At 44.9% G+C, this 27,176-nt stretch overlaps 1 protein-coding gene across 1 annotated transcript in view; it reads right to left on the reverse strand.

Annotated features, from left to right (window-relative positions):
• HTRA4 (HtrA serine peptidase 4) overlaps positions 1-27,176 on the reverse strand; it is a 438,816-nt gene that overhangs the window by 14,083 nt on the left and 397,557 nt on the right. The window contains exons 7-8 of the mRNA XM_085634576.1: positions 23,986-24,046; positions 15,697-15,792 (exon numbers count right to left, since the gene is read on the reverse strand). Of these exons, the coding sequence (XP_085490702.1) occupies positions 15,697-15,792; positions 23,986-24,046 (157 nt within the window). The remainder of the gene's footprint in view (positions 1-15,696; positions 15,793-23,985; positions 24,047-27,176) is intronic.

Consider the following 27,176-nt stretch of genomic DNA (forward strand, 5'->3'; position numbering starts at 1 on the left):
CTGTTTGTGCTGGCTGCAATGCATTCTGCAAGCATGGAGTGTTTGGAGGCTTGGAACTGCTGGTGGTAGCATCTGAGGTCGATTTTGAAGGTGTACCATATGGCTTGTAGTTGAGATCTTGTCATTTTGTTGAATTTCATGGTTTCAAGGAGTCTGGTAGGGAGTTGCTATGTGATGGTCAGTGTTCCAGGAGTTTGGCTTCTTCTGAGACCTTGTTCCAGTCTTTGCGGGTGTGTTTGGCAGCGTTAGTTCTGCGATGATGTGGAATGGGAATGGCAAGTTTGATGACGGTGTGTTTGATCCAGATGATTGGTGTCCTCTTGTCTATCTAGCTGTCCCTGAAGGTGGTAAATATAGGGTCGAGTAGGTGTCCTATATGATGAGGTCAACGTTTCCCAAATCTTGGCGCAGGGTGGTGGTGTTTGCGTTGTGTGGTCTCCCAGGTGAAAATGTAGGTCTCTGAGGAAGATGAAGGTGCTTAATTGGAGAATGAAGGATGACACAAAGTCCACGGTGGTGCTGGCGAAGTCAGTGCATGTACCCAATGGTCGGTAGGTGAGGGTGCACCTCGGGGTTATGGTTATGTAGAGAATGAAGGTCAGGTACTCCATGTTGCTGGGGGTCCCTTCTGAAGTGGTGGTGCAGCTGATGGAGTCCTTGAAAATGATGGAGATTCCACCTTTGGGCTTGTTTCATTTTCATTTTGTGGCGATCTTGTAAACTCTGGGGATGGCGATAGTGATGTTGGGGGCCAACTCGGGCCTTTGGAGGAATGGCGATATGTCCACCCACCCAATTAGGATGGGCAGACATATAGCTATTTTTTTTTATTGTTCTTTACCACCAAGCAAACCCTGGTGGTAAGGGACGGTAAAGAAAATAAATGCCGCCCTCCCCATGTGAGATGACTCCTCTGGCGAGGGTGGCATTTTCTTTTTTATTTTCAAAAAGATAAACCCCTAAAATTATTTTTCTTTTCTTTTTTTTAAAGAACTGTTTAGAGCAGGGCTCTGTCATGTAGCATGAGCCCTGCACCAAACACTGAAGAACATTGACAGGAACCACAGCGACGGCAGTTCCTGTCAATGCTTTAGAAATGACTGCCAGCTTGGCAGTCATTTATAAAATTGGCAAGGGGACCCTCAACTAGGGGGATGGAGTAATCTACTCCATCCCTCTGGCAGAAAAGAGGGGCTAGCCTCAGAAATATAAATAAGGCCCTAAATTCTTTAACACAGAGTAATAATGATCCATCCTTAAAAGCCTAATTGCTTCAACTATTGATTTTCACTATAATTCAGGCCTACTGCATTTGTCATAACTTTCCAGAATTAATAGACGAGACCTATGGCATCGGACACAGTGGGGCAGATTTAAAAGCGCCTGGCGTACCGGTGCATTACGTTGCATGGCGTACCGGTGCATTACATTGCATGACGCACCGGTGGCGCAGCCTGCTAAGTGATATTTACAACAACAGGTGAAGTCACCCTGTGTGACTTAACCTGTGCTTGTAATTTTTGCCCCTGTTCACGCAACACTTTGCGTGTTAGGGGCGTGACACGGGTGTTGCTGTGGGTGTTCCCATGCAACACCCATGTCCACTGATGCGTTTCCAGATTGACGAGAAATTGTAAATCTGGAAATGCGTCAGAATGCTACGCCACCCTAGGGGTGGCGTAGCGAGGTGCAACGAGGAGAAATGTTTAAATTTCTCGTTGTTTATTTTCTCTTTCAATGCGTGCTGCATTCTACAGCACACATTGGAAAAGGAAATCACCTCAATTGATTGTTTTGTGCAGGAAGGTGCCCCTTCCTGCTCAAAAACAATCTCCCCATGACGCAGGCATGCTTGCACCATGGTGCAAGGGTGCCTGCGCCGGTGCATGACAGCAGTTTGTGCGCCAGCGCTGGGGGAAGCACAGAGATGCGACATATTGTTGTAAATATGTCGCATCCCTGTGCTTCAAAACTAACGCAGTGCGGCGCAGCAAAATGACTTGCGGCACCGCGTTGCGTTAGTTTCTTGTAAATCTGCCCCAGTGTTCTCCAGTGAAACAATCGGGCCTGTGAATATATCATTGGCTTGCCACTATAACCCACTCAGGTCTACTTTATTGCACATTAATCCTCCCAGAAGGCAACTGTCAGGCATACAGTCATAAAACTACAAATATATACACAGCTACAGATGGAAAAACAAAATACAGTCCTTTGTAATAAGGCGTCATGAGTATTATCACAGTGTAAATATTCTACCCTTGTTGTTTGATGGGGGAGAATCAAGACAAACACCCTCCCTATTACGATAAGTTGTAGGATTTCATGAAAGAAAATACCCCTCTGAAGGATTTAACACAGTGTAACAGCAATCCACACTTAAATGCCAACAGGATTTAACATACACTTTTCACAATAAATAAGTTGGTCCTACTTCCTTTGTTGTAACATTTCCTATAGCCTTGATCATTTACAAAGCTGGACATGAGCTTGGAAGTTATATATCTCCTGGTAGTGAACAGCTCCTAAATTCGTTTTTCACCAATTGAAGGCCTAACTGTCCCATAGTATATCATTGGGTTACCTTATTACATTTTATAAGTGATCACTTTCGATTGGGAGCAGGTAGAAAAGTCATGTTTCATCCACTTTTATGCTAAAGTCGGATTCTAAGTCATAATTCAGAAAATGCCACTTTTAGAAAGTTGTAATTTTCATGTCCTTACCATTTGGTGTCTGCGGCCTGTTCCTGGGTCACATGACAAGGTGCGGTTGGCCTTTGTATATTTGTCCCAGACAGCATCACATCAGAGGGTCTGTATGTTGGCAGGATGGCTCATCTCTGGCAGGGTTTGGGGGGCGGAGTTGTTACCTTCTGTACTGGCACTTCAAAGGCACTGGCTCAGCTTACACAACAAGGAATTCACACTAGCTTATTGTCCAATCAGACAGACTGGAAACTGGTCAGGGAGGCAGGAAACTCCAGACACCTCTATAGGAGGAAATTCCAGAAGCTTCTCCCACTTCAAATTGATCATCCGGTATAAAAAGGGGACTCTCAGACCCACTCTTTAATACACACCTGGACCTGTGGATACTACAGAAGAAGAACATCCTGCTGTCCTGACCCCTTGCTTGCTGAGAAGGAAGAGTGGACATTCTCCTTTTAACCCAGGCTGAGTCACTCCAAGGGTCAGCAGGCTGACCTCCTGTTCTGAGCTATAGGAACATAGCAAGCTCCAGAGGCCTACCTACAACTGACTAGCTGACCTGCAATGTTGGACCTACAACTGGACCTGCCACAGCCATGCTGGCCTCTTCTGGAGTCAATTCTTGATCCCCCAAGGGCCGCTTGACCAGGTCCAAGAACATTGGAAGGTGTCAGAGAGAGAGCTCCTATTGGCCTAACTGGAGGTTCCACCAAATCCGGCTTGAAGCGACGTAAAGCCCCAATGGTGGGTGACGTGATGCCCCACAAAAACCTCGCCCCACAGCTGCCAGCTTTATCGGAATTGACGTTGAGCGATGTAAAGCCCTGCAGAGCCTTGCCATACAACTGGCAGCTTCCTCGGAACTGATGCAGAACGTCGTGAGGTCCCGTACAGTCTCGCAGCAGCTCAAAGCTCCTCATTGGAGTCGAAATAGCACAACAAAACCATGACGCAGGACCTCGCTTCTCAGCCCTCACAATTCCTCATCAGAATTGATACTGGACAATGCAAAGCCTTGCAAAGCAACGCCACGCAGACCACATACCAAGGACATAAGGTTAAAACCTCAACAGGCTAAACTTGCTTCATCGCTGTCGGCATGAACTGTGACTTTGTCTCTTTCCAATGTGACCCGATACCCTCAGTTGGCACGTTGCGCATTTTGGTGCTACTTATATGTGCGTATTTAAAATTGCATAACTCCATTTCTACTGATTGGAAGTTTATTGTTTTGGTCGGAAAAAAATTATGACATTTTACTCCATTTTCCTAAATTGGTGTGGGATTTTTCTTGTGTTGTGCTTTCACTTTATTACTGTTTGTGTGCTGCACAGATACTTTACACATTGCCTCCAAATTAATCCCTCGCAATCACTTTAGAACATTTACTCCGAAGGGGTTGGAGATGGTTTTTCCACCTCCAAAGCATGTCAAAGGGACATACAGGAAGCAAGCGAAGGGTTGTCCAAAAAACTAGACTCTTTGACGCAAAGGATACAGGCACTAAAAGAATCTGTTGTGGGATTAAAAGCAAATTCGGCCCTAGATAGGGAGGATATTGGTATGTTGAAAACGAGATATAAAGAGAGCCAAGATAAACTCGAATCATTGGAGAACAATGCCAGAATAAATAACATAAGATTATTAAATGTACCAGTGGGGAGTAAGAGGGAGTACATAAAGGCTTTCATAGTGGTCCTGTTAAAGGCTAGAGGCGTTTCGGAAAGGGCGGAGGAAATGTTGGTTACCGATATCCAGAGGGTTCATCAGGAGTAAACAGCGTAAAATTCTGGAAGAACTTTCTTACTTACTCTACCACAGAGAGCAGTGTGTTGAAAATGAACTCCCTGAAAGGAAATGATTTCTCCTTTGAAATTAGATCTGACCTCTCCTGCTTTACCCTGGTCAGGCAATGGGAGCTGGGAAAAAGAATTGAAGAATTCAGGAAACTAGGGGCCACGGCCCAACTGAGGTTCCCAGCTATTCTTAGAGTGAAGTTGAATAATAAAATGTAAGGCTTAAGGAATCATGAAGAGGCTGATAATCTGTTAAGACAGTTTAGAGCTAATCAGGACATTTAGCCTTGTTGTGGGGCTGATAACGTGTCCTCCCAGATTTTGAATATACCCTTTAGGTTTTGTTTTCTTTTTCTGTTGCTACTTTTGCTGTCTTTCACTGTTTGTTATTTTCCGTTCTAGTTATCATCCCCTACATCCTGGTGTATACCTAATAGGGCTTTCTTAGCCATGAAGGTTCATGGGAGGGTTCTCCAGGGAGAAGATCCTGTAGAATTTAGGGATGGGGAGCACTGGATGAGACCATAGAGGGGAAAAACTAGAAAAAAAATTGCCCTCGGGTATCACACGATCTGGGGGAAATTTGCCTGGTCAGTATAAACACCACAAGGTAGAATCAGAAACAGGGGTAGAAGCTAATGGAAGCCAAACTTAATCTTGGAATGTTAATGAGTTCCATGTAAGGAATAGAAGAGCCCACATACTCCAATATTTGAGGGAGTTACCAGCTCAGATACTTGTTTAACAGGAATCCCACCTGTATGAAGTAGAGTGTTTGGAGGTTTTAGGTCCTAGTTTCAGCAGGTAGCATGTACGGGTCAATCCTGTCATACAAAAGAGGTGGTTATTTTGATTTAAAATACACAGGCAGCAATTTCAATTCAGGAGTATAAGTCGGACAAGAGGGGTAGATGGGTCATCGTAAAGTTGAGGATAGTTGATATAAGCCACACCCTGGGTGGGATAGTATGGCCTGAATGTGGGTGACATGGAACCCCTCCAAAACCTGTGCTTAGAGCTTGTAGAGTCCCTCCACTGGATAATACTGACAGGTGACTTTAATGTCGCGTTAGACAACACCCTGTACAAGTTGGATAATAATAGATCTAGAACCGCTCTAAAATGCAAATTTATGTCAAGTGTCTGATAAAAAAAGTTTGGCCTGTGTGTTATTTGGAGAGCAAGAGCAGGAACAGAGCGAGGGTATACCTATCATAATAAATTACTAGATTAATTTTTGGTGGACCAGGCAATTAAGTAAAACATTCTGAGTGTAAGACATTTAGCAGGCCACTTGTTTTATCATGCAGCGGTTGTTTTAGAATTGAAAATCGAGTCAGGTCAAATTACAAGGAGGTGGACTCTAGATCATACTTTGTTAATAGATCAAGAGGTTTATACAAACTGAAAGGGAAGGCTACAGACTTCTTTAAGACAAATATTAATTCCGCACCTCAGCACTCAGTCTGGGATGCCTTCATGAGGGGTACCCTGATCAGCATTTCTGCCCTGAAGAACAGACAGTTTAAGGAGGTAATTGTGGAGTTAGAACAGGAGATCGTCTTTCTAGAAAGAAAACTCTGGGACCAACAACAATTAGAGGACCCTAGCAAGGCACTACTTAAGGAGATTTAGGATCGGAAGCTCAGTTTGGCCACAGTTCTGGAATCTAGAGTAAGGGCTAGGTGGGAGGTGAGCAAGTTAGCACATTTCGAATATAGTAAAAATGCAGGGAAACTTTTAGCTTTTTAGCTTGGAAAACCAGGGCAGACTTAAGGGCATATTATCAAGGGTCGGCGATAAATATCGCAAAGCGTGAGCATATTTATCGCCGGCTATCTCTGGAATTCATCGCCCGGTTAGCGCGTTATCAACAACGCGCATCGCCGAGACGATACAAATTCCAGAGATAGTGTGGATATCGCCGTTTTCCATGGTGGAAGACGGCGATATCCTAGATGATAGGGCCTGTGGTCATAGTCACACAATCCATCCCCCATGTTAGGTATGCCTTAGTCAGGAATTTAACAGATGTTAAATTCCTGCGTTTAGGCATACTTAACGTGATTTTAATTATCGCTAATCCTCGTTGTCAATATGACAAAGCTGGGTTAGCGATATTTTCCCAAGGGAGTCTTATCAGGCTCGCCTCCTTTGCATCTCATTAGCGATGTGATGGGCGGCGTGCTGACAAGGGGCACTATTGCAAGGAAACACGCGCTAGCGTGTCCTTGTTGATAATGCGATAATATTATCGCCGCTTTTCGCCCGAAAACAGGCTCCAAAGCGGCGATAATATTATCGCCACCCCTTGTTGATATGCCCCTTAGTTAAAGAGTGAGGTGAGGGACGTCAATTGTAGGGTCACTAGGAAACTCCTAAAGAATTGCTGGGAGGTGGAACAAGCATTTTTTAAGTTTTTGCCTCCCTATATGCAGAGGACTTCAATACCATGGAGGAGCAGGTTAATGAGTGGTTGGAGAGGCTTCCAATAGTTAGGCTCTCAGTAAATGAGAAAGAACGCTTAGACCAGGTGATTACGATGGGGGAATTCTAGCGGACAATAGATAAGGGCAAGGAAGGGAAGGCAGCGGGTCCAGGTGTGCTTCCTAATGAAGCCTGACTGCTTTTGTTCCAACCTTCCAGAGGGCTAAGCAGAGTTTAATTTTGTGGCTTTTTGTGGTTCACCCTGACAAGCAAGGATTGTGGGTGTTGCTTTAGAAGGGCTCATATGCCCCTCAACCAAAAACCCAATTTCTCACAGAATATTTCAAAATTTCCTCCAGATTTCACTCGTCAAACAATGTACATTTTTATCATCTAACATCCTCCTTTAAAAAGAGCTGCTTTGAGTGATTACTTCATTTATTACTTAATTTAATACTTCACTGTAGGTACTTTTCCCTAAAAATATATTTTTGGGAGGTTTGAATACTGACTTGTTAAATAATGTTATGTTATGTGTATTTGTATTTGTGGAGCACTCTATCACCCATGAGGGTATCCTGGTGGTTAGGCAGGGGCAAACATCCTCTGGCCTAGGGCTCCGCTGGTGGTATTATTCAAAAAGCCACATCTTCAGCTAATAGCAGAACATTTGAATAGAAGAGGTGACCATGGTGTACAGTGGCAGCTCATTCCAGGCTTTAGGAGTGATGTAGGAGAAGGCCGACCGACGGATCAGGATCAGCATATGTGGAGAAAGTGTGCGAGCAAGAGTTGAGCCTAGCACAGGAGTTTGGTGGGTGTGATGTGGTTCTTGACATAGGCTGGACACTTGAAGTGGCCTTGTAGTGAGGGTGATGGTGGGGAGCCATTTGAAGATTTACTTCAGTATCTTCAGGGTGTGGAAGCAGGAGGCGGTTACAGCGTTGACTTGTGCAGACATGCTGAGATGATTGTTGATGCCAACACCGAGGTTCTTGGCGTGGGTGTTAGGGGTGGGTCCATGTTCTGCTCACCACCAGGTGCAGTCTTATGGTGATGGTTTTATGCTAGATATCACAACTGCAGTCTTGTGGGCATTCAGTTTGAGGCAGGCAGTGAGACTGGCCCAGGTGTTAAGCATTATATCTGATAGGGAGAGTATCAGCTGTATGTTATCAGTGTGGGATAGGATGTTGATATCATAGGCGCAGATGATGCTGGTGGGCGGAATCATACAAGTGTTAAAGACGGTCAGCTGGAGTGATGAGTCTTGCGGTACACCACAGATGATGTTGTGGGTGTCCAAGCTGTAGGAGCTAGGCTGACTGACTGGGCATGATCAAAAAGGAGCATATTAGCAGAGTGCCGTTCCTTGGATACCAGTTTCATGTAGTTATTTGATGAGAATGAGGGGATACAGAGACCGCAGAGAGGTCCAGTGGGATGAGGGCTGCAGTGTCTTCTCTATCCATGATCATGCAGATGTTGGCTGCTGCGGCGATAAGGACTGCTTCCATGCAGTGGTTTGGTCTGAACCCAGATCAAGTGGCATTGAGGAGATGGTTTTCATTGAGGTGGTTAGCTTGACAATTGTTGAATTGGTTAAAAGTATAAGGAGGGCTTCTTGAGGAGGGAGAGAACTATGGCGAGTTTCCAAGTGTCTTGTTGGTGGCTGTTGTGATGCAGGAATTCAAGAATGGTGTAAGCACTAAGCTGATGGAGTGCAGTCCTTTGGCGAAGGTGTGGTGGAAGAAGGATCTGAATGGGTTTTTAGTTTGGATGGATATGCATGGTGATGGCGGGCCAAGTCGTCAGTATGGTTTCTGTGGTCGATATGGGGAGGCATGTAGGAAGGTCGTCGGGATCCGGTTGGGAGTCGAAGTTGTTGTACATGCTGGTTATCTTGTTACAGAAGAGCTGACACAGTTTGGTGAAGAAGTGCTGCGATGGAGTGATGCTGGAGGAGCTTCTAGCCAAAGAGATAAAATCTTTATAGATGGCGAAGATCTCTATCTGCTGTTTGTGCTGGCTGCAATGCATTCTGCAAGCATGGAGTGTTTGGAGGCTTGGAACTGCTGGTGGTAGCATCTGAGGTCGATTTTGAAGGTGTACCATATGGCTTGTAGTTGAGATCTTGTCATTTTGTTGAATTTCATGGTTTCAAGGAGTCTGGTAGGGAGTTGCTATGTGATGGTCAGTGTTCCAGGAGTTTGGCTTCTTCTGAGACCTTGTTCCAGTCTTTGCGGGTGTGTTTGGCAGCGTTAGTTCTGCGATGATGTGGAATGGGAATGGCAAGTTTGATGACGGTGTGTTTGATCCAGATGATTGGTGTCCTCTTGTCTATCTAGCTGTCCCTGAAGGTGGTAAATATAGGGTCGAGTAGGTGTCCTATATGATGAGGTCAACGTTTCCCAAATCTTGGCGCAGGGTGGTGGTGTTTGCGTTGTGTGGTCTCCCAGGTGAAAATGTAGGTCTCTGAGGAAGATGAAGGTGCTTAATTGGAGAATGAAGGATGACACAAAGTCCACGGTGGTGCTGGCGAAGTCAGTGCATGTACCCAATGGTCGGTAGGTGAGGGTGCCCCTCGGGGTTATGGTTATGTAGAGAATGAAGGTCAGGTACTCCATGTTGCTGGGGGTCCCTTCTGAAGTGGTGGTGCAGCTGATGGAGTCCTTGAAAATGATGGAGATTCCACCTTTGGGCTTGTTTCATTTTCATTTTGTGGCGATCTTGTAAACTCTGGGGATGGCGATAGTGATGTTGGGGGCCAACTCGGGAGTCACATTTTAGTGAGGGAGAGATCAGGAGGAGGGAGACTGATAGAGCGTGGCAGGTGGGAAAGGGAAGGAGTGTGTCAAGGCCAAAAGAGGGGACAAAGAGCAACAAAAGGCATAGAAAAGGGTGAAAAAGAGTGACATGGATAAAAAAAGAGTACTAAAAAGTGCGAGAAGAGCAGTAATAGTTTAAGAAGCAATATGAGGTGAAAGTGAAAGAAAAACAAAACTTAAAAGCAGAAAAGATGAGAGTGAGAAGGGTGAGTGGGCAGATAGAGAAGAGAAAAAGAGCACAGTGAAAGAGTGAAAAAAAAACAAGCAATAAAGGCACAAAAGCAGCACGATGGCAGAAAAACAGAGGCAACAAACAAGGCAAGCAAACAAGATTGTACACAAGGCAGAGAGGTAGAGAACAAGATAAACAGAGATAAAAACAACACACAATGAAAAATGACAGAACAGAAAGTGGAGCAAGAGGGAGAGAGGTGAGAGAGAGAGAGTGACAGGGGAAAGCAGCTGGAGAGAGTGAGGCAGGGAGCCTAACATATACTGAAGCAGGGTCCGAAAGGGCCTTATCTTATTGGAGGACCAGGCCCAAGTAAGTCCTAGGTGGGGGCTAGGAGGCACCTGCAAATAAAAACATGATTTTCCTGGATGAGTTCTTGTAGTGCTCTGATTTTTTCAACTCTCTTTTCTTTAAATTACCCTATCCTTAAACAGGGAAAGAGAGGAAAACGTGTTCAACTGCATTGCATTGTCTAACTGTTCTCACAAGATCTGGAAAATATTTCGGAAAAAAAAAACTCATGAAGCTCTAAAGTCCACATTCCACTAACCCATGCAAATCTTAAACACATTAGTTACATTTCTGAGTAAGTAAAAGAAATACAATAAGAACATCTATTCCTCATTAAACAAATCGCCCCCTACTCTGAAAGAAACAATCATTGAGATGCAGCAAAGACTGCTTTACAGAGCAACTTAACCAAAGTAGGCATGGTGGAACAAATTAGCACCAGTGGCTATTGAAAAACTCCCAACTCCTCTCTGTCAGGATCAGGATCAGGCTCCTGATCCTACACTCTACACAAGCAAGAAACATTAACTCCATGGAGCAGCTGACGACATGCCATTTTCTACAGCAGGGGTCTCCAACCTTTTCAGTAATAACTATTACTACTTATGTTCAATGGAACTGATCGAGAGCTACTAATATCATTAGTGTTGTAGTGACTACATCAGACAAGACTACATTAGTGACCACCCTATGCAAAGTCACTTCCGGCGATAACCTCAGTGCATCAGGCATGGTTGCAAGCAGTAATGTATAAAAGACTTTGCCAATATGGAAAGCCACGATATGGATAATACATAACAGCCAGCGCTGAAATGCCTCCGGCACCAAAGTAATTACATTTTTAAAAGGTCTTCCAAATGCCACATTATGTATTACTCAAATATCAGCGTTAAATATATTTTGGAAATCCACCCATTTTAAAACAGATATCAGCTTATGAGTTATGAAAATAAAAACATTTGTCTCTGACATACACTCTAAATGTTAGTATACGTATATTAATTGGGGAACAGTCGGAACACCGTGGTCTTCCCCTCATGTGTTTTGGCTAGACAAGCGTAACCATGCTTGCCTTAACCTCGCATATGCCTAAACCAGGGGTCTCCAACCTTCTATTAAGAGCTAATTCTGTTCAATAAAAATCATCCCGAGCTCCTAAAATGTTTTGTGTTGTAATAGTGACCATATCAGGCACGATTACACTAGTGCAACCCCATACAAAATGGTCAGCAGTGATCACCACATTGCATCAGGCAGGGCTGCCAGCAGTAATGTGAACAAGGCTTTATCAATTTGGATTGCCTCTGTGGGTAATACATAGCTGCCATTACTAAAATGGTATCGGTACCAAGGTAATAACATGAGCAATAAGTCCCACTCCCCACCCGCTATATGATTTATCACTCAAATATCAGCTTTAAATATATTTTGCTAATTCAATCATTTTTCCCCAAACATAAATTTATGAAAAAGTTCTGAAGAACACACATTTTGATCTTGAATGCATGCTTTTCATTTTTGGTACACATATAATAATTAAGCCAAGCAAAAGCCTCTAATTCAGTAGACCGGCCTGCACACAGGAGAGCTACTCATGGGTGGTTGGAGAGTTGCCAGTAGCTTATGAGCTACTCGTTGGAGAAGCCTGGCCTAAACCATGCATATACATGGTTAAGGCAGTGCGCAGTCTAGCTGTGGCTAGACGGAAGACAGTGAAGATGGAAGCAGGAAGACTCTGCAGGAGGTGAGTGGGGCTGGCGGAAGGGGGGTCAGGTTAGATTACATGGCAGTGGTAGTTTAAGGGACAGCGCAGGGTTTGGAGTGGTCTGGGTAGGGTAAGTAAAGGGGCCGGGTTTTAGGCCTTAGAGCCCTAACAGGGGAATGAGTAATCAGGGTCGTTTTTAGGGCTGGGGGCGTCGGGGTATCTTTTGGGGCAGTGGAATGTGTTGGGGTAGTTTAAGGGACAGCGCGGGTGGGGGGTCATGGTAGTGTGTGTAAAGGGGTAGGGTTTTAGGCCTTAGGGCAGTGGGAGAGGAATGGCTAGTCGGTATAGTTTTCAGGGCTCGGAAGGGGTTGTGGTAGTTTAAGGGACAGAACACGGGGGTGGGCAGGTAGTGTAAGTAGAGGGGCAGGGTTTGATGGCCTTAGAGCAGGGGGACTGGGTAGAGTCAGCATGGGGGTGGGGTGGGGGTTCGGGGTAGTGTTAGTAAAGGAACAGGGTTTTAGGAACAGTGCAGGGGTGAGGGGCGGTCGGGTGGGTGGGGGGGTCGGATTAGTGGCGACCTTAGCCACACATACCTCTTTATCGTGCATGCCTAGGCCACGCAATTGCATAGCAAAGAAATGCGTGGTTAAGATGCATTTGTGGTTTGGGCTGCGTGGTAGTGGCACGCGTGCTTCTATCATCCAACCATATTAATTCAACTGAGTAAAAGCTTCTGATTCAGTAGTCTGGTTGCACACAGAAGATATACTTGCAGGTACCTGGGGAGCTACCAGTAGCTCACGAGCTACTCGTTGGAAAAGCCTGATCTAAAATAAATGGTTTGGCCATCGTGATCTCATGAATATCTTGGTTTCTCTTGACTACTCCTGACACTTCTGTTTCAGCACAAGAGAAACTACATCTGTTTCACCCAAGAGGATGCATCTAAAGCCTGTCAAGCGAGTGTTAGATATACAGTGGTATGGCGATGACATACAAGATTTGACTTTCTAGATGCGATGCACTTTCGTCTAAGGGAGACCATAAGGTACTGGAAAGGTAAAAGAGGGCTCGATTTCCAATGAGAAATAACAGGGTTAGTTTTCATATGTTTTTCTCTCTTCTTTCTTCTGTTAGCACAGGTCAGCTGAAATACTGGTGAACAAAAATGCACCCAGAGTATTAACATTGGATCAAACTGAGATTTATTATTTCCATCCATCCATCACTTTTTTGATGTCTAAATAAGTCTTCCTAAGTAGGACTGTATGCCCCCATTTGGTTTCCAAAACGGATGTGCCAGGGGGACTCAAGTAGTCAAGATACATCTCTCTGATGAGGTCTAAGGCTGAAACCTGTCGCTAGTTGCTTGTGCTGCCAGACAGAGGAGACATGGACTATCAGTTAGGGGTGCACTCCACTTGCCAGGACAGAGCTAAGGCGAGGCTGCTTACTGTTGGTTACTGCCAGTAATGATAAAGATGAGTTCAAATTAACTTGAATGAAATGCACATAAAATGACACCAACTTTAGCATTTCCATTCATCACTATTCTAGTTCAAAAGTGACATGGCCAATAATTCAGACCAGAATATTTATTTTGCAGTGGTGTCAAAGCTGATTTGCATGCAGATGGTTCCTGTCTGTAACGGCACAGATGCAAGCTGAAATACAGAGAAATACAGTGCAACTAGAATGGACTTAGTTTGGTTGTTGGCTCAGAGTGTGGCCTCAGATTGATCCAAGCATTTCCATCCATCATTTTACTGGCTACTAGAGTGTCATAGTGGAACGAATGTGCCCAGGCCTGGGCCCCTAGCAGTCTATGCCACAGGGACTCCAGCTCTACCTTTTAGTAAAGGTAATCTCTTATATGGGAAAGAGCAGTTCAGAAGGAATAAATAAAATGATAATAAGGTGATGTTATCATTTTATTTTTCCGTACTGGCTCAGTTCTAGGGGCGGGCCGGGCCAGGCCTGGGTTGTCCAGAGCAGTGGGATGAGGGGTGGGCGCTCTCTTAAGTATTTGCATGACAGCTTGGCCGGCTGTCTTAGGCCTGCCAAACAGTCATGCACACTCAGCATGTTCTCCACTGGCTGTATTGCACAGCATGGGTAGAGATCATGCATGTAAATGTAAATGTATAGGTATTTATATAGCGCCGATCACCACTACAGGTATCTCAGCGCTGTACTCATACCGCTGAAGGAACCCTTCCTGGCTTTCCATGTGAGGTGTCCACTCCTGGGCACCCCCATGGTGAGGCCAGGCATCCCAGCGCTGTTGGGGCCGCTGTGGAGATTAAGCAAGCTATTGCCCAGAGTTGCAGCGTGGGACCCATGATTAGAATAGGCACTGAGGCGAGAATATCCGGTCCGCGGAATTTATAGCCCGAGACCCTGCCGCAACGGGAATCGAACCCTGGTCCCGGACCATTGCTCTGCATCAAGGTCTGCCACTCTAACCATTGAGCCACACTTCTCCACTAGGCTCCCAGTCCCTGTCTGAGCGCCGAACCATGGCGCTCAGACCAATCTTGACGCTGCTGTTATGCTGGTGACAGCAGCGTCTTGATTGGCCAGTAGAGTCTGGAAGCCTGTGTACATCCTGCTTCGTCGGAAGAAGGACGGAGGAGCGGCGAAGGCCGTACCTCGGTAAATGCAATTTTCTTTTTCATTCATGAAGATTACCGATAAGCCATCCAGGCATTTATCAGCACGGTCATGAGTAGCTAAATTGTGTGTGAGATGCCTGATGCCCCCTCGGAATGGAAGTGATGGGGGCAATTTCTCATGAGTTTCCACAGGTGCTACTAATATAAACAGTAACATACACAGGTCATGCCAGATGTTTCACATTGTTCCTGCTTTGCAGCTTTTATGGCATTCAATTAAACTAACTATGACGCTAACTAAACCACGGGTAATTTTTCCGCACTGAAGTCTAACAAGCACATGCATCAAAAGAAAAACCGGTCGCAAACGTGCAGATTCTCATAATCTGCCCCTTTGCGACCGTTATTTTTGCATTTGGGATGCATCATCCCAAATGCAAAAATCGCAATTTAAGTAATCTCTAAATTGCGATTACTTAAATTGCGATTGCATTTAAGGAATCGCAAATTGAGATTCCTTAAATGCAATGCATTAAAGTAATACAATTAGCGATTTCGCTAATAGGGAGCGCAAATTACCATGAAGTTGAACTTCATGGTAATTTGCAAAACCTTTGAAAAATGCACTTTTGTGCATTTTTCAAAGTTTCATGTTGCGCACACACACATGCCCTGTTTGTGCGCAACATATGTGCACAGGTCAATTTCAGGGGTGCAACAGGGTGTCCTTTTAACACCCTTGCACCCTGAAATTTCATGCGCAATTTCTTATCCATTCCTATGGGCCTGCAGGCCCATAGGAATGAAGGGGAAGCTATTCCTTATTTGCGACTTGCAATTGGCGAGTCGCAAATAAGGAATGTGTAGGAATCGCTATTATTATAGCAATTCCTACATGCATAGGATTTTGCGAGTCCTTAATTGCGAATCCTTAATATTCGCAAACAAGGACTCGCAAAATCCTAGCTTGACGCATGTGCCAGTAAATGTATTAGCAGTGAATGGTAAAATCATTAGTTTACTCTTAAACGTTATGAAGCACAAAAGAGTTTGTGAACTTGTTAAATATATGTTTTCCCTCACGTCCTTACCCCGCTGCCGCAGTTCCTGGGATCACTTCAAATACATAAACACCAGAGTTCACGTCGGGGAAATCCTTATCACGAATTTTAAGTTCACGGATGAGACTGTAAAAAATAGAGACACATTTACAATCTTAAATCCCATAATACAATATAATTATCTTTCAGTTTTCTATTTGAAATGAACCTCTGTGTTGAATATAAAAATCTTGTCCTTTTTTTTTTTTTTTTGAAAAACCTTTATTGACATTGCAAATAAAGACAAGTATGGGCCTACAACCCTCGGGGCCGGCCGCTAAGCAGTGAAAGTAACAGCAAGCAGATTCTAATCACATGCAGCACCTCGGGAAGCAGATTCTCCATGCTAGTATTCTCTTATCCACTGAACAGCCCAAGAGGGAAACCAGGATATAAAAGGTTTTCATTTTACAATAAAGGATAGAAGGATCAGGTGCCAATCAAGTTCTCAGCAGCGAAAAATGGCAGGCAGAATAGTGAACGTCAACAATAAATAGCAATCTATCAAGTCAATGGCGCTGAAACAGGAGGTTCAGGATGTGGAGGGATATCACGAGCCGTTTGCGCCTGCAGTCTCCTGCCCTAGGACCCACAAAACCCCACGGAAATGGGGCACAAATGAAAAACAATGATTGGCCACGAAGGAAACCTACCGCACTGACCCCAGAAAAGAAAGACAAAGAAGAATAAGAGAAGAAAAAGAAGGCCATAGAAACAAAGTAAAGGACTATAGAAGCCCCTCCCCCAACCCCCCACCCTGCACCTCTGCAGATGACTACGGCCCCCCCCCCCCGCAGCGTGCCTGTCGCCCCAGAACCAGACCCGAAATATAGAAGAAACAGAGAAAAAGGGGAAAGAGAGGAAACCCCCCCTAACAGAAAAGGGGAGAGAGTAATAATAAACTGGAGGAGGGCCTTCAACCATGCCCCCGGCTTCTCCCTCCCGCACAATATCTTCCTCCCCAACGCAAACAGTAAACAGCAAAAGTTCGGCCATATCTAAGAGAAATGGGGAGCATTATTCACCGACTACACTATTAGTTACATCGTGAAAGCACACAACCCCCAAGCCCGCCCGCCTATTAAATGACAACCTCTGAAGGATCAGCCTTATCCTTGGCCACTCTTTGCGAATCCACCAATGCATACCCATCGACCCATTATAATGTCCAAGGTTACAAGGAAGAGGAGCGTCCAAAGAAGACCAGGAAGGGACACACACATGTGGGGAGGACGTTTCGGAACACCAACACAGTCATCGTCATGGAAGATCACCTTTCCCAGTACTGCCCCAGGGCCTGCGCCGCACACGAGGTCCAGGAAGGAGGAATCAGCCAGAGCAGGCGACCGTTGCGTGAAGATTGCCTGGATCGCCGGAGGCCGCGCGTGGGACAAAGTCACCACCTTCCGCTCAAGTCCAAAACCTCCGGAACAGACCGACCCCACAGCCAGCCGACCACACGCTGCCACAGTGTCCAAAGTTTCCATCTGTCCCTTATTCACAGAGGCGGTCACGGTACTTTCCTCCTGTGAAAGGTGAGACAGAGCCTTATGTACCTGGGGACAGGCCGACCGCAATTGTTCCGACGCTGACGCAATACCATCAAGCTTCCTCCCCAAAACCCGGGCGCCGTGAACCAGGGTGGAATGAAGGGCTCCGAGAGCATCGAGAAGGTCACCGTACCCCAGCACGGCCCCCCGCGCTCGCTCCGCTACGCTCCTCTGCGCCACACACTCCCAATCTTGCTGCGACCCAGTGTACAGGATGATAGAGTCCATCCTATCAAGATGGCCGCAGGGCAGGGCCACCCCAGATGGGGACCGGGTCTCAGGCACAAGCGCATCAAGTTCCATGTCACTGCAAACAAGGGTCCGGAGGCAGGCAAAAAGTGTATCCAGTGTGTGGTCACAGGTGACAGTCGTTCTCCCCCTGGGCCAGTGTCTGCGAAAACCGGGAGCAGCCCGCGCAAATCGGGACGAGCCACAGGCCGCGTCCAATCAGTTCACTGGCGAGGGTCCAGGCGATCGCCGATAACCCCTGGAATCGTCACCCCGGGTATGCACCCGTCACGCTATTCTCGGTGATAGGAGCGACCACAGCGAGATTCAGGCCAATATTCGCGCCGCTTCGGTATTCCGACTCCACCCGGTCACCAATGGCCGCTGTTGTTGAACTGCCGCCCGGCCATGTTGTCCACCCGAGGTCCCGGCTCCAGGGCTGCACAGGCCGCAAACTTCAAATGAACATTTCTCGGGCGGTACCGCCGCTAGAAGCTTCAGGATCACACGATCGGTTGCCGCTCTCAATCACCAACACGGGCACGTAGCGCAGGCTGAGGATCTCATGCAGGATATCTGTGCGGGATGCGGAGATTCACGGAGCCGGGAGCCTACGCTGCCATCCCGGTCGCCATCTTGGCTCCTCCCCCCCAATCTTGTCCTTTTTGATTACCAGATTATAAAGTGCAGATCAGCCAATTAGAATGCTTCGTTTGCGGGCAAAAACTGACCAATATTGGACGCATCTTAAGCGTGTCTTAAGCGTTCTGTGAAAGTCAAATGCTGAAGTCTGACAAGGGTGGGGTTAGCTACTTTCTTCAACCTTCTGAAACCTTACGCACCTGGGGGCAAATGTATCAAATTCTCTATTTGCGATTTTCAAATAGCGATTTTTTGAGAATCGCTATTTGGGAATCGCAAACGAGATGTAAGTAAAAATTCACAAATTGGTAGCGATTCCTTGGCATTCCTTAATTGCGATTAGCAAATTGCAAATTGCAATTAAGGAATATCTTCCCATTCATTCCTATGGTGCCAGGAGGCCCATAGGAATGAATGGGAAGACATTCTCAATTAGCGATTCGCAATTAGAGAATCGCAAATTGAGAATAATTTCAAGGGTGCAAGGGTGTCATAAGGACGCCCTGATGCACCCCTGAATTGAGCATGTGTGCGCATGTGGCACACATACATGCCCTAAGGGCATGTATGTGCGCCACATGGCACTTTGAAAAATGCCAAAACGTGCATCTTTCAAAGAAATCGCAAATTACCACCAACTTGAAGTTGGTGGTAATTTGCGATTTCTTAAGGAGAAATCGCACAACTTGGGTGCTTGTTACATTGCATTTAAGGAATCGCAATTTGCAATTCCTTAAATGCAATCGCAAAATAGAGAATCGCAAATTTGCGATTCTCTAATTTGCGATGCCCTTTTGGGACGATACATCCCAAAAGGCCTTTTCCCGTTCGCAAACGGGCCGATTCTGAGAATCGGCCCATTTGCGAACGGGAAAAGGGCTTGATACACATGCCCCCTGGTTCACTAATCTTGGGATTGGCCCAGACCGGAAACCAAAATCAGCCCTGTCTAAATTGTTCAAACCGCCTCACACTGCAAGATGCCCTCAGTAGAATGTGTTACATAGGACGAGGTTTGATCCTGTTTAGGCTCATGGAGGAGGGTACAAGTGCAATCGACATGAAAAAAGGACGTCCCCTCTTGCCAGTCATTAATCCTTAATTCAACCACACATTGATTTAAAACCGTGTGCAGAACATGTATATATTTCTTTGAAAATATTCAGTCAAATTTTCAGTGTTAAAGCACTTCACAAATAATGAAACATTGAGGTTTTACAAAACATGGCATGTATAAATCGGAAAATGACAGAACTTAATTACAAATAAAGAATATATACATCACTGTGAGGATTGTGGTGTATTATATAGTATGGTTGCGCGACCTTACCATGTAATGCACTCACAAAACCATCTTGAGTCCGGTCAGGCTCGTTTGTAAAACCTCTAGCTCATCCCTGAGTAGCTGTGGCTTCGAGCAGCAAGGCTTAACCAAAGGAACTAGTGTAAAGCATTTAGAATCACCAAACAATGAAATAGGAAAGTCTCACAACACAAAAGAAATCAAACACGACTTTATAAAAATAGATTATATTTTTATGAATTTTTAGACACCAAGATAAGCAAAATCCACCAGAGGGTTCCCGAGATTTAGATTTTTAGGTAAAATGTAGATCTAAGCTGCTTAGTACAAAGTGCAAAGAAGCACTGGTAACTGTAAAGATTACAAACGTTTGAAAAGTTTGAAAGAGTTGTGCTTAGCTACTTCGACCTGAGTTTGATGACAAATTTCGACAGGGAGATGGTCAGGGGGGGCAATAAGGAGTAGTTGGACAGTTACTTACTTACCAAAGCAGCCTCAAGTCCCGTTCCACACTTTACAAAAAGACCGCCGTAGACTTCAAGACTAATTTGAATATGGCTGGGTCTAAACTGGGGTGGGTTAGTGAGAAACAGAATGATGGATTAAACCCAGATCTCTTGACTGAGGTTGAGTGGTTGAAAAGTTTTAGCACTACAGCTGTCATCTTGTTGTGTTTGCTTCCATAGTCACAGCGGTGTGTAGTCTAATTGTACAACACCTGTTGCTGCTACTTTGAACAGAAGGGTAGAACGAACATGGCCTAGCATTAACCTAGCCTAAATCACTGTCTCTGGAGCTTGCCTTTGCGCCTTGCTACTGCATTATCTCAATTTACGTTACCTAGTGTGCTGTTTACTTGCAAAAACACTGATGATTTCTGAAGAGTGATCTTGAAAATTCTTTAGGTAATTAGAGATTTAACTCCTATTTACATTTCATGTTTACTTCATTTTGCATCCCATTGGAGCGTTCCCTATTTCCAGGATGTTGTGTGTTTTTAAGTGTAACGTATTACCCTTATTTAAAACATAGTCTGAAATGAATCGTAGCCAAGTCTTTATAAAGGCTATGATCTCACAGTGCCCGTCCAGTAGGTCCAAAAGGTATTCAGAATACATGGTCATCCAATCCTTGGCCTCTCTGCAGAGTGCCCAGAGCAATGGACACATATTCTAATTGCAATTGCAATTCTGTGTTAATATGTGTGAAAGAGGTACACAGTTGACACATTTTTTATGAAGTGGAAGTAAAAGAAAATGCAGTGCTTACAGATGCTTACATGGTCAGTGAGTGCGCTTTGTGTTATTTGGGCTGCTGAAGTGAGTGACCGGTATGCGAGAAAGTGCTTTCAGAAGAGAGTGAAAAGAGGGTGTTTAACTGTAAAGTGATGAGGTGTAAGATATGCAGATGGATGAGGTGTGGAGAGAAAGAGGGCAGACATGTCTAACATACAGTGCCCATAACAGGCATGACTAAAACATTCTGAAGATCAATATTCCTTCCACAGGCCTCAGTAATATTTAATTCACAGTCTCACAATTTCAGAATTGAAAGTTTTTCAATATTCATTATTTACATAAAAATCATTATTGTTACTCATTTATCTGAAACAGCTAACACCCATTGACAAAGCCAATAGTCTGGGCTGGTTTTAAGTGTATATCACTTGTTGCGTTACATATCTGGATGCAATATCAGAAAGCTCAGAGAGGAACCAAAATACTGGTCTTGTGGAACACTATGGTAATCACAGAAATTTTGTTTACATGTTTAAGCCACATTCCTTTTCCAGACTCCCACTTTTTTCATCCAACTTAAAGCCCTGTGTGCACATATTTCTATATGCATGCTTGCAGCCAGCAGCACTAGGTGCTTCCCCAAGCCTGGGTAGAGCATTTGTTTCCAAAGTTTATGCCACACACAGTGCAAGACATGACAAGCACACACTTTTAAGGGCCTAAAGGTATTTCACTATACAATTTGCACACTACAGTACCTGATATATTTAATGTATAGTATAGTGTGGACTGCTGACTTGAATGGGAAAAGATCTCAAATTCCACAATACACCAATGTGCTATGCAACTTCATAATTACAATTACTTTTACATTGTATTTGTTTCTGTGTCAGGAGAAACTACAAAGTGTACTCATTGTAATATCCTTGTGAGTTCTGTTTTTCAAAACTCTGGAACCAGACACACATACATGTGGAATGTTTTAAATTAAGTGGCTTGTTTGAGCTCAGAAAAGCAATGCATGCAGGATCATCTCTTCGAGCAAGGTCCAAGAAAGACAAATACGAGGTTGCTGTAGTAAGACAGGCCTCTAGGGTTAGGATGGTACACTTCGGACATGCTTTACTTTGGCTAGACCGTCATTTCAAGTCTGCAGGAAGATCCCATTGTGCCCACTCCCCTATGCTGTGCCATCCATTGTGTGTCCTCTACTTTTTGCTTTATATCTCTCCTGGCCTTGTGTTCCCTCCCCCAAGTAACGCTAAACAATATGGGCTTCAATTATGAGGTTTTGTAGTAAGGCAGTGCAGCAGGCCTTCCTAATGTGCTGCCCTACAGCAAAAGAAAGGGGCAGGAATGAGCAGTATCTATCAGATACGGCGCACTCCTGTCCATTTCCCCTGTGCCGGTGAACAATGGGCTGCCGTGCGCCAACGCAGGCACCTTTGCACCATTGTGCTAGGGTGCCTGCGTTGCGGGGATGATTATTTTTGTGTAGGAAAGAAAACCTTCTTGCACAAAAACAATCATAGGAGGCTTTTCCTCTTCCTATGTTTGCTGCAGAATGCAGCACACATAGGAAAAAGAAGAACTAGGATAAATAAAGATATTTCTCCTCGTTGTGCCTCCCTTACACCTCCCATGGGGAGGCATACGTTTTTGGCGCTGCCTCAGATCTACGATTTCTCGTAAATCTGGGGCAGTGTCGAAAAACCATGGATGCTGCCAGGAACACCCCCAGCAACACCCATTCTGCGCCCCTTTAACACAGAAAACTGTGTTAAAGGGAGCGATATTTACGAGGCCGCATTAAGCCAAAAAAAGTGGCTTAGTGCTGCCTCGTAAATACGGAGCAGGCTCCTGCGCCACAAAAGGAGACTGCAAGGGGCTGCATATATGAGGCCCTATGTCATTTCCTACTCTGTATCTTACCCCTTCTTGTGTCCCACCTAACAAGTGTCTGGGCCCATTCCTACTCCCCGCTCTGCATCACTCTCCTGTCCCTATCTTTGTCCTTCCCTGTGATCCCCTATGTGTTCCCTTTGGCTTTCCTTTTGCTTTGTCCCACGTCTGCTTCTCCACCTCTCCACTCTGTGTGCAATGGAACGGGATATGGGGCGATGGCCACAATAAGCTACAGCTCCATTGCCAAATAAACGGTTGTATCGATTAAATATTAGTTTCAAAGCAACCGATTATTTATTTATTTATTTATTATTATTCACGCCAATTTTTTCACGAAAGAAATCATTTTATTTGTTGTGTCAACTACAATGTTTCATAAATATGCTTCCAGTGTCCGAATTTGTAAGCAACGCATAAATAAGAATGCTTTGTGACCACTGACTGATAATCACTCCTATAACCAATTTTCTGTTTTGCATTTGGTATTGTATTGTATTGTATTGTAATTGCATTTGTATAGCGCTTACTACCCCTAACGAGGCGTCGAAGCGCTTTTTCGGCGAGTAGCACGCTACTCCGGGACCCATAGAGGATTAGTGTTGTGGTATGCAAACATATATTTTTCAGAGAAAGAAAAACGAGCTGGTAGTGTTGTTTTATAGAAAAAATATAATTACTGGTGGGAAATTAGAGCAAAAGGTCTTGGGTTTAAACTTACCAGGCTTTTCATAATGGCATAAACCCAAAATCTCTAGTTGACAGGGGCCCTTTGTCACATAATGTGGCAGTACAGCAAGAATGAAAGGTATTGGCGAGGATTAGATTTCTCCAGCAACAATGAGCACATATTTGGCGGCCTGTAACAAAGAACGCCTGTGTGCTTCATAATGGACATGGAGTGGAAGGGTTTGCCCTGAAAAGGAGCCTGAAAGCTCTGAGGCCATGAAGTGCGGGGGTGGAGGTTTTATACATGCAGGCAGGTGTTCTATTAAGGGTGGCTTTAAGAAGCACACACACGTCAAGGGAGTTGAGGAGCTGGTGAAACCTAAATATAACTCCCTATGGATATTTTCTCCATTCAGCAATTTGAGAGATTTCCATGAATACCCGAGCAATATTAATATCTGCACCTAATCCCCGCATAATCCATATTTCAAATGTTGGCTTCTAGTCAAAATCTCCTACTTTTAGGAGTAAAATATCGAGCTATATTTTTTGGACATATTTATTGTTACTAACACACACAGACACAGACAGACACACATACACACAAACACACACACATACACGCAGACACACACACACTCAAACACACACACACATACATACGCACACAGACACACACACACACATACACACAGACACATACACACCCAGACACACACACAAACACACACACGTGCAAAAACCTTACTTGGTGGAGAGCTGAAGCATTCGCACACCCATATACTTCTTCTTCTTCGGAAGGCTTTTTCCTTGAGGACAGAAGCAAATAGAAGTGAGAAAGAAATATATAAATGTTAATACATTTCTGGGGGACAAGCTACAACTGATTAATATTTTTATAATCGTTATATTGGTAAATGGTCACGTTGGATATCTGTCTGAAAACATTCAGTTGAGAAACATCAAATACACAGTTTTAGATTTCATTCATTTCAACCGTACATGGGCTTGTTTTTTTTCTTTTCTTGTAGTCTGGCCACATTAACTTTCCTATATGTGGTTACAGTACTAGGTTTGTTAGACCCCATTTGGCGGGCCACAGGGCAGACAGGGGCTACAGGGTCACAACCAAAGTGGTTGGGGTCGTTTGTCTTTAGTGTACTGGGGTCGGTCCTAACACGACTGCAAACTGTGCCAAGTACACCCTTTCCACCCTTGACTCTGACGGTTGCGAGGGCGAGCAGGGGTTTAGTGTAGGTAGCGGGAACTCAGAACCCAACAGTCAACCAACAAAGACAATAATATATTGTCAAACAAAGTACGTGTCTTAGACAAATAGAAGCACTTTCATAGCATAGCAGAAAGTAATACTACACACAGACATGGATCTCATTTCCAGGTTCTCCAATACTGCATGCTAGAACCAGTTTGTGTAGCTCTCGCACTACCCCAGGTTCATACATAAAGGGCCTCATTTACGAGGTTAGTGCAGGGCAAGGAATCTTTCTGCGCTGCCCTGCGTCAAAAGAAAAGGGCAGGAATGCGTGGTATCTATAACATACGGTGTATTACTGTCCTTTTCCCCTGCGCTGGCGCACAATGGGCTGCCATGTACCAACATAGCGCCATCGTGCAAGGGTGTCTGCGTTGTAGGGGTGATTGTTTTTGTGTAGGAAGGGACACCTTCCTGCACAAAAACAATCACGAGAGGTGTTTTCCTCTTTCTACGCATAGAATGGGGAAAACACGAGGAGAAATAAGGAAAAAAACAGAATCACTTTAGCATTCTGTAGATTCCAGTCCACAGAAAGTGTCTTCCACAGGCACCCATAGACAATAATGTTTTTTTCAAACTTGTATTTTCAGTGATATGAACACCGAGGCCCTGATTTTATATTAAAAACAGAGCTTTGGACTATACCATTTCCAGCTGAAAGGCAATATTTCTCTCCATGTGTTCCCATACTTCGCTAGTCAAGCAGTTTGGTGCTTTCTTTCCCTCCATATTAAAGAACAGTAGATGTTTCAGCACCCAGGCTAATGTGCTACATAGCTAAATACATATAAGGTCTCAAAGGCGAGACCGATTGCATGGTAAATGTTTGTTGTATTCAGCTTGCAGTGGGGTGACATTTCTCCGCCTTAGCGGAGGAGCAGCCGCTGAAGTCAGGTTCTTCTAAGTGTTCCACACACCAGGAATATGGCGCATTCCTCTCTTCCACCTCCTTACCTCTTGTTTCTGGCAAGCTGATCTCAACCTCTCCCTCTCGAGTGGTAGAGAGTTCTCCTTTTCCAGTCTCTGTCTTTGGAAAGGCAGAGGCTGGAACAGCTTGAACGCAGCATCACCTACATATTGTAATGGTAGATTCAAAGGGGTTCGGTATAGACCTTGACAACCTATCATTAGATCAATTGAGGAGTTTGATTTTGAAGAGTGAAGGGCTCATATGCAGAGGGTTAGAGAGATCCTTATGAGATTTGATAAGTGCAAGTTAGAGAAACTGGGCCATAGGAAAAACTATGATAGACTCTGGGAAGGGTACCACGTTACTAACTCAGGCGGAAGAGCCGTAATCTCATGCTCTCCGAGCCCCTTACCATAGGTTTTCCCCAGATACACACCAGAAGTCAATTTTAAGGTCATATTTTTTATCATTAACTTTGTGCTTTGAAGCTGTTCTAATGTGAAATTATTAAATGCAAGTCAGACAAAAACACTGAACTGGAAACTAACAGCCAACGGGATGGTGCACTAGTTAAAATGAAAATATTTGTGTTTTAAGAAAGCTTCTTCATTCAAGGAGTGCATACACATTGATACTACTTCTGGTCTTTATCTGGCCTTTATCCCTCCTCCATACACATTCTCTTGATGCCTTAGTACCTTTGCGCTCCCTGTTCACTTCAAGAAATATCACACTCACCAATGTTCTCCTTCGAATCCTCAGCCAACTTCTGATTTTATCCTCTCCTTCTTCCAATGTGCATCTTACCCTTGGTTTGTTTCTACCGCTCCTCCTATGCTCCACCCCATCACCTTCCTTTCCCTTATAAACGGCTTACCAGTGCTCTCTCCCTCACCCTCTTTTCCCCCTGCACCCTTCATTTTTGTGAGTGTCTGGTTCATCAGAGGGCTCTCTCTCTTATCTCTACCCTTCCCTTTAATAGGTTCATGACTTAACAGTACTCTAAGGGGCAACTCCTCTGTAATGGTGGAGGAGCACCATCCCACAGACCAGTGCCAGCAGCTGATAAAAAAACGATGATAACACAATGTTTTATCATTTTATTTATGCTGTCTGAGCCTTACAATGAGAATTGGGTGGGGTGGGGCCAGGCATGGCAGGGAGGAGCAGTGTGCACTTATAAGTCTTAGTCTCCTACCTCGCCACCAAGACCTGGAACACCCTCCCCATCTGCCTACGGCAGACCCAAGACCTACTAACCTTCAGGAGGCTACTCAAGACCTGGCTATTCGAGCAGTAGCAGCACCCCTCTCCCCCAAACACCTTGAGACCCTCACGGGTGAGTAGTGCGCTCTACAAATTTCCTTGATTGATTGATTGATTGTGCACTTATAAGTCTTAGGCCAGCCAAACAGACATACCACAGGCTCCAATGCACTGTGTGAGCGGCAAATGAGGCCGCTTGGGTGGGGAGCCTGTGCCTTGAGAGCCCATCCCCTTCCGGCTTGATGAGAGGAGTGGTCCCCAGTGCCACTGCTCCTGCTTCACCACAAGCAGCTACACCCCTGGACAGAATTAGCCCTCTATTTCAGCCCCATTCTCCTGCAATTGCCACTTGTTCTCTTCTATGCCTGACTTCTGATATTGCTTGGCCCATCCATATTGTCTCTTCTACTCTCCATCGGTTGCGGAGTCTTCTTTTCACTCTGTCATCCCGCCACTTCCCAACTCCCTTTCCTGTGTGCATGGGTCA

This window comes from Triturus cristatus, chromosome 11 (assembly GCF_964204655.1).
Source record: "Triturus cristatus chromosome 11, aTriCri1.1, whole genome shotgun sequence".
Taxonomy (NCBI): Eukaryota; Metazoa; Chordata; class Amphibia; order Caudata; family Salamandridae; genus Triturus; species Triturus cristatus.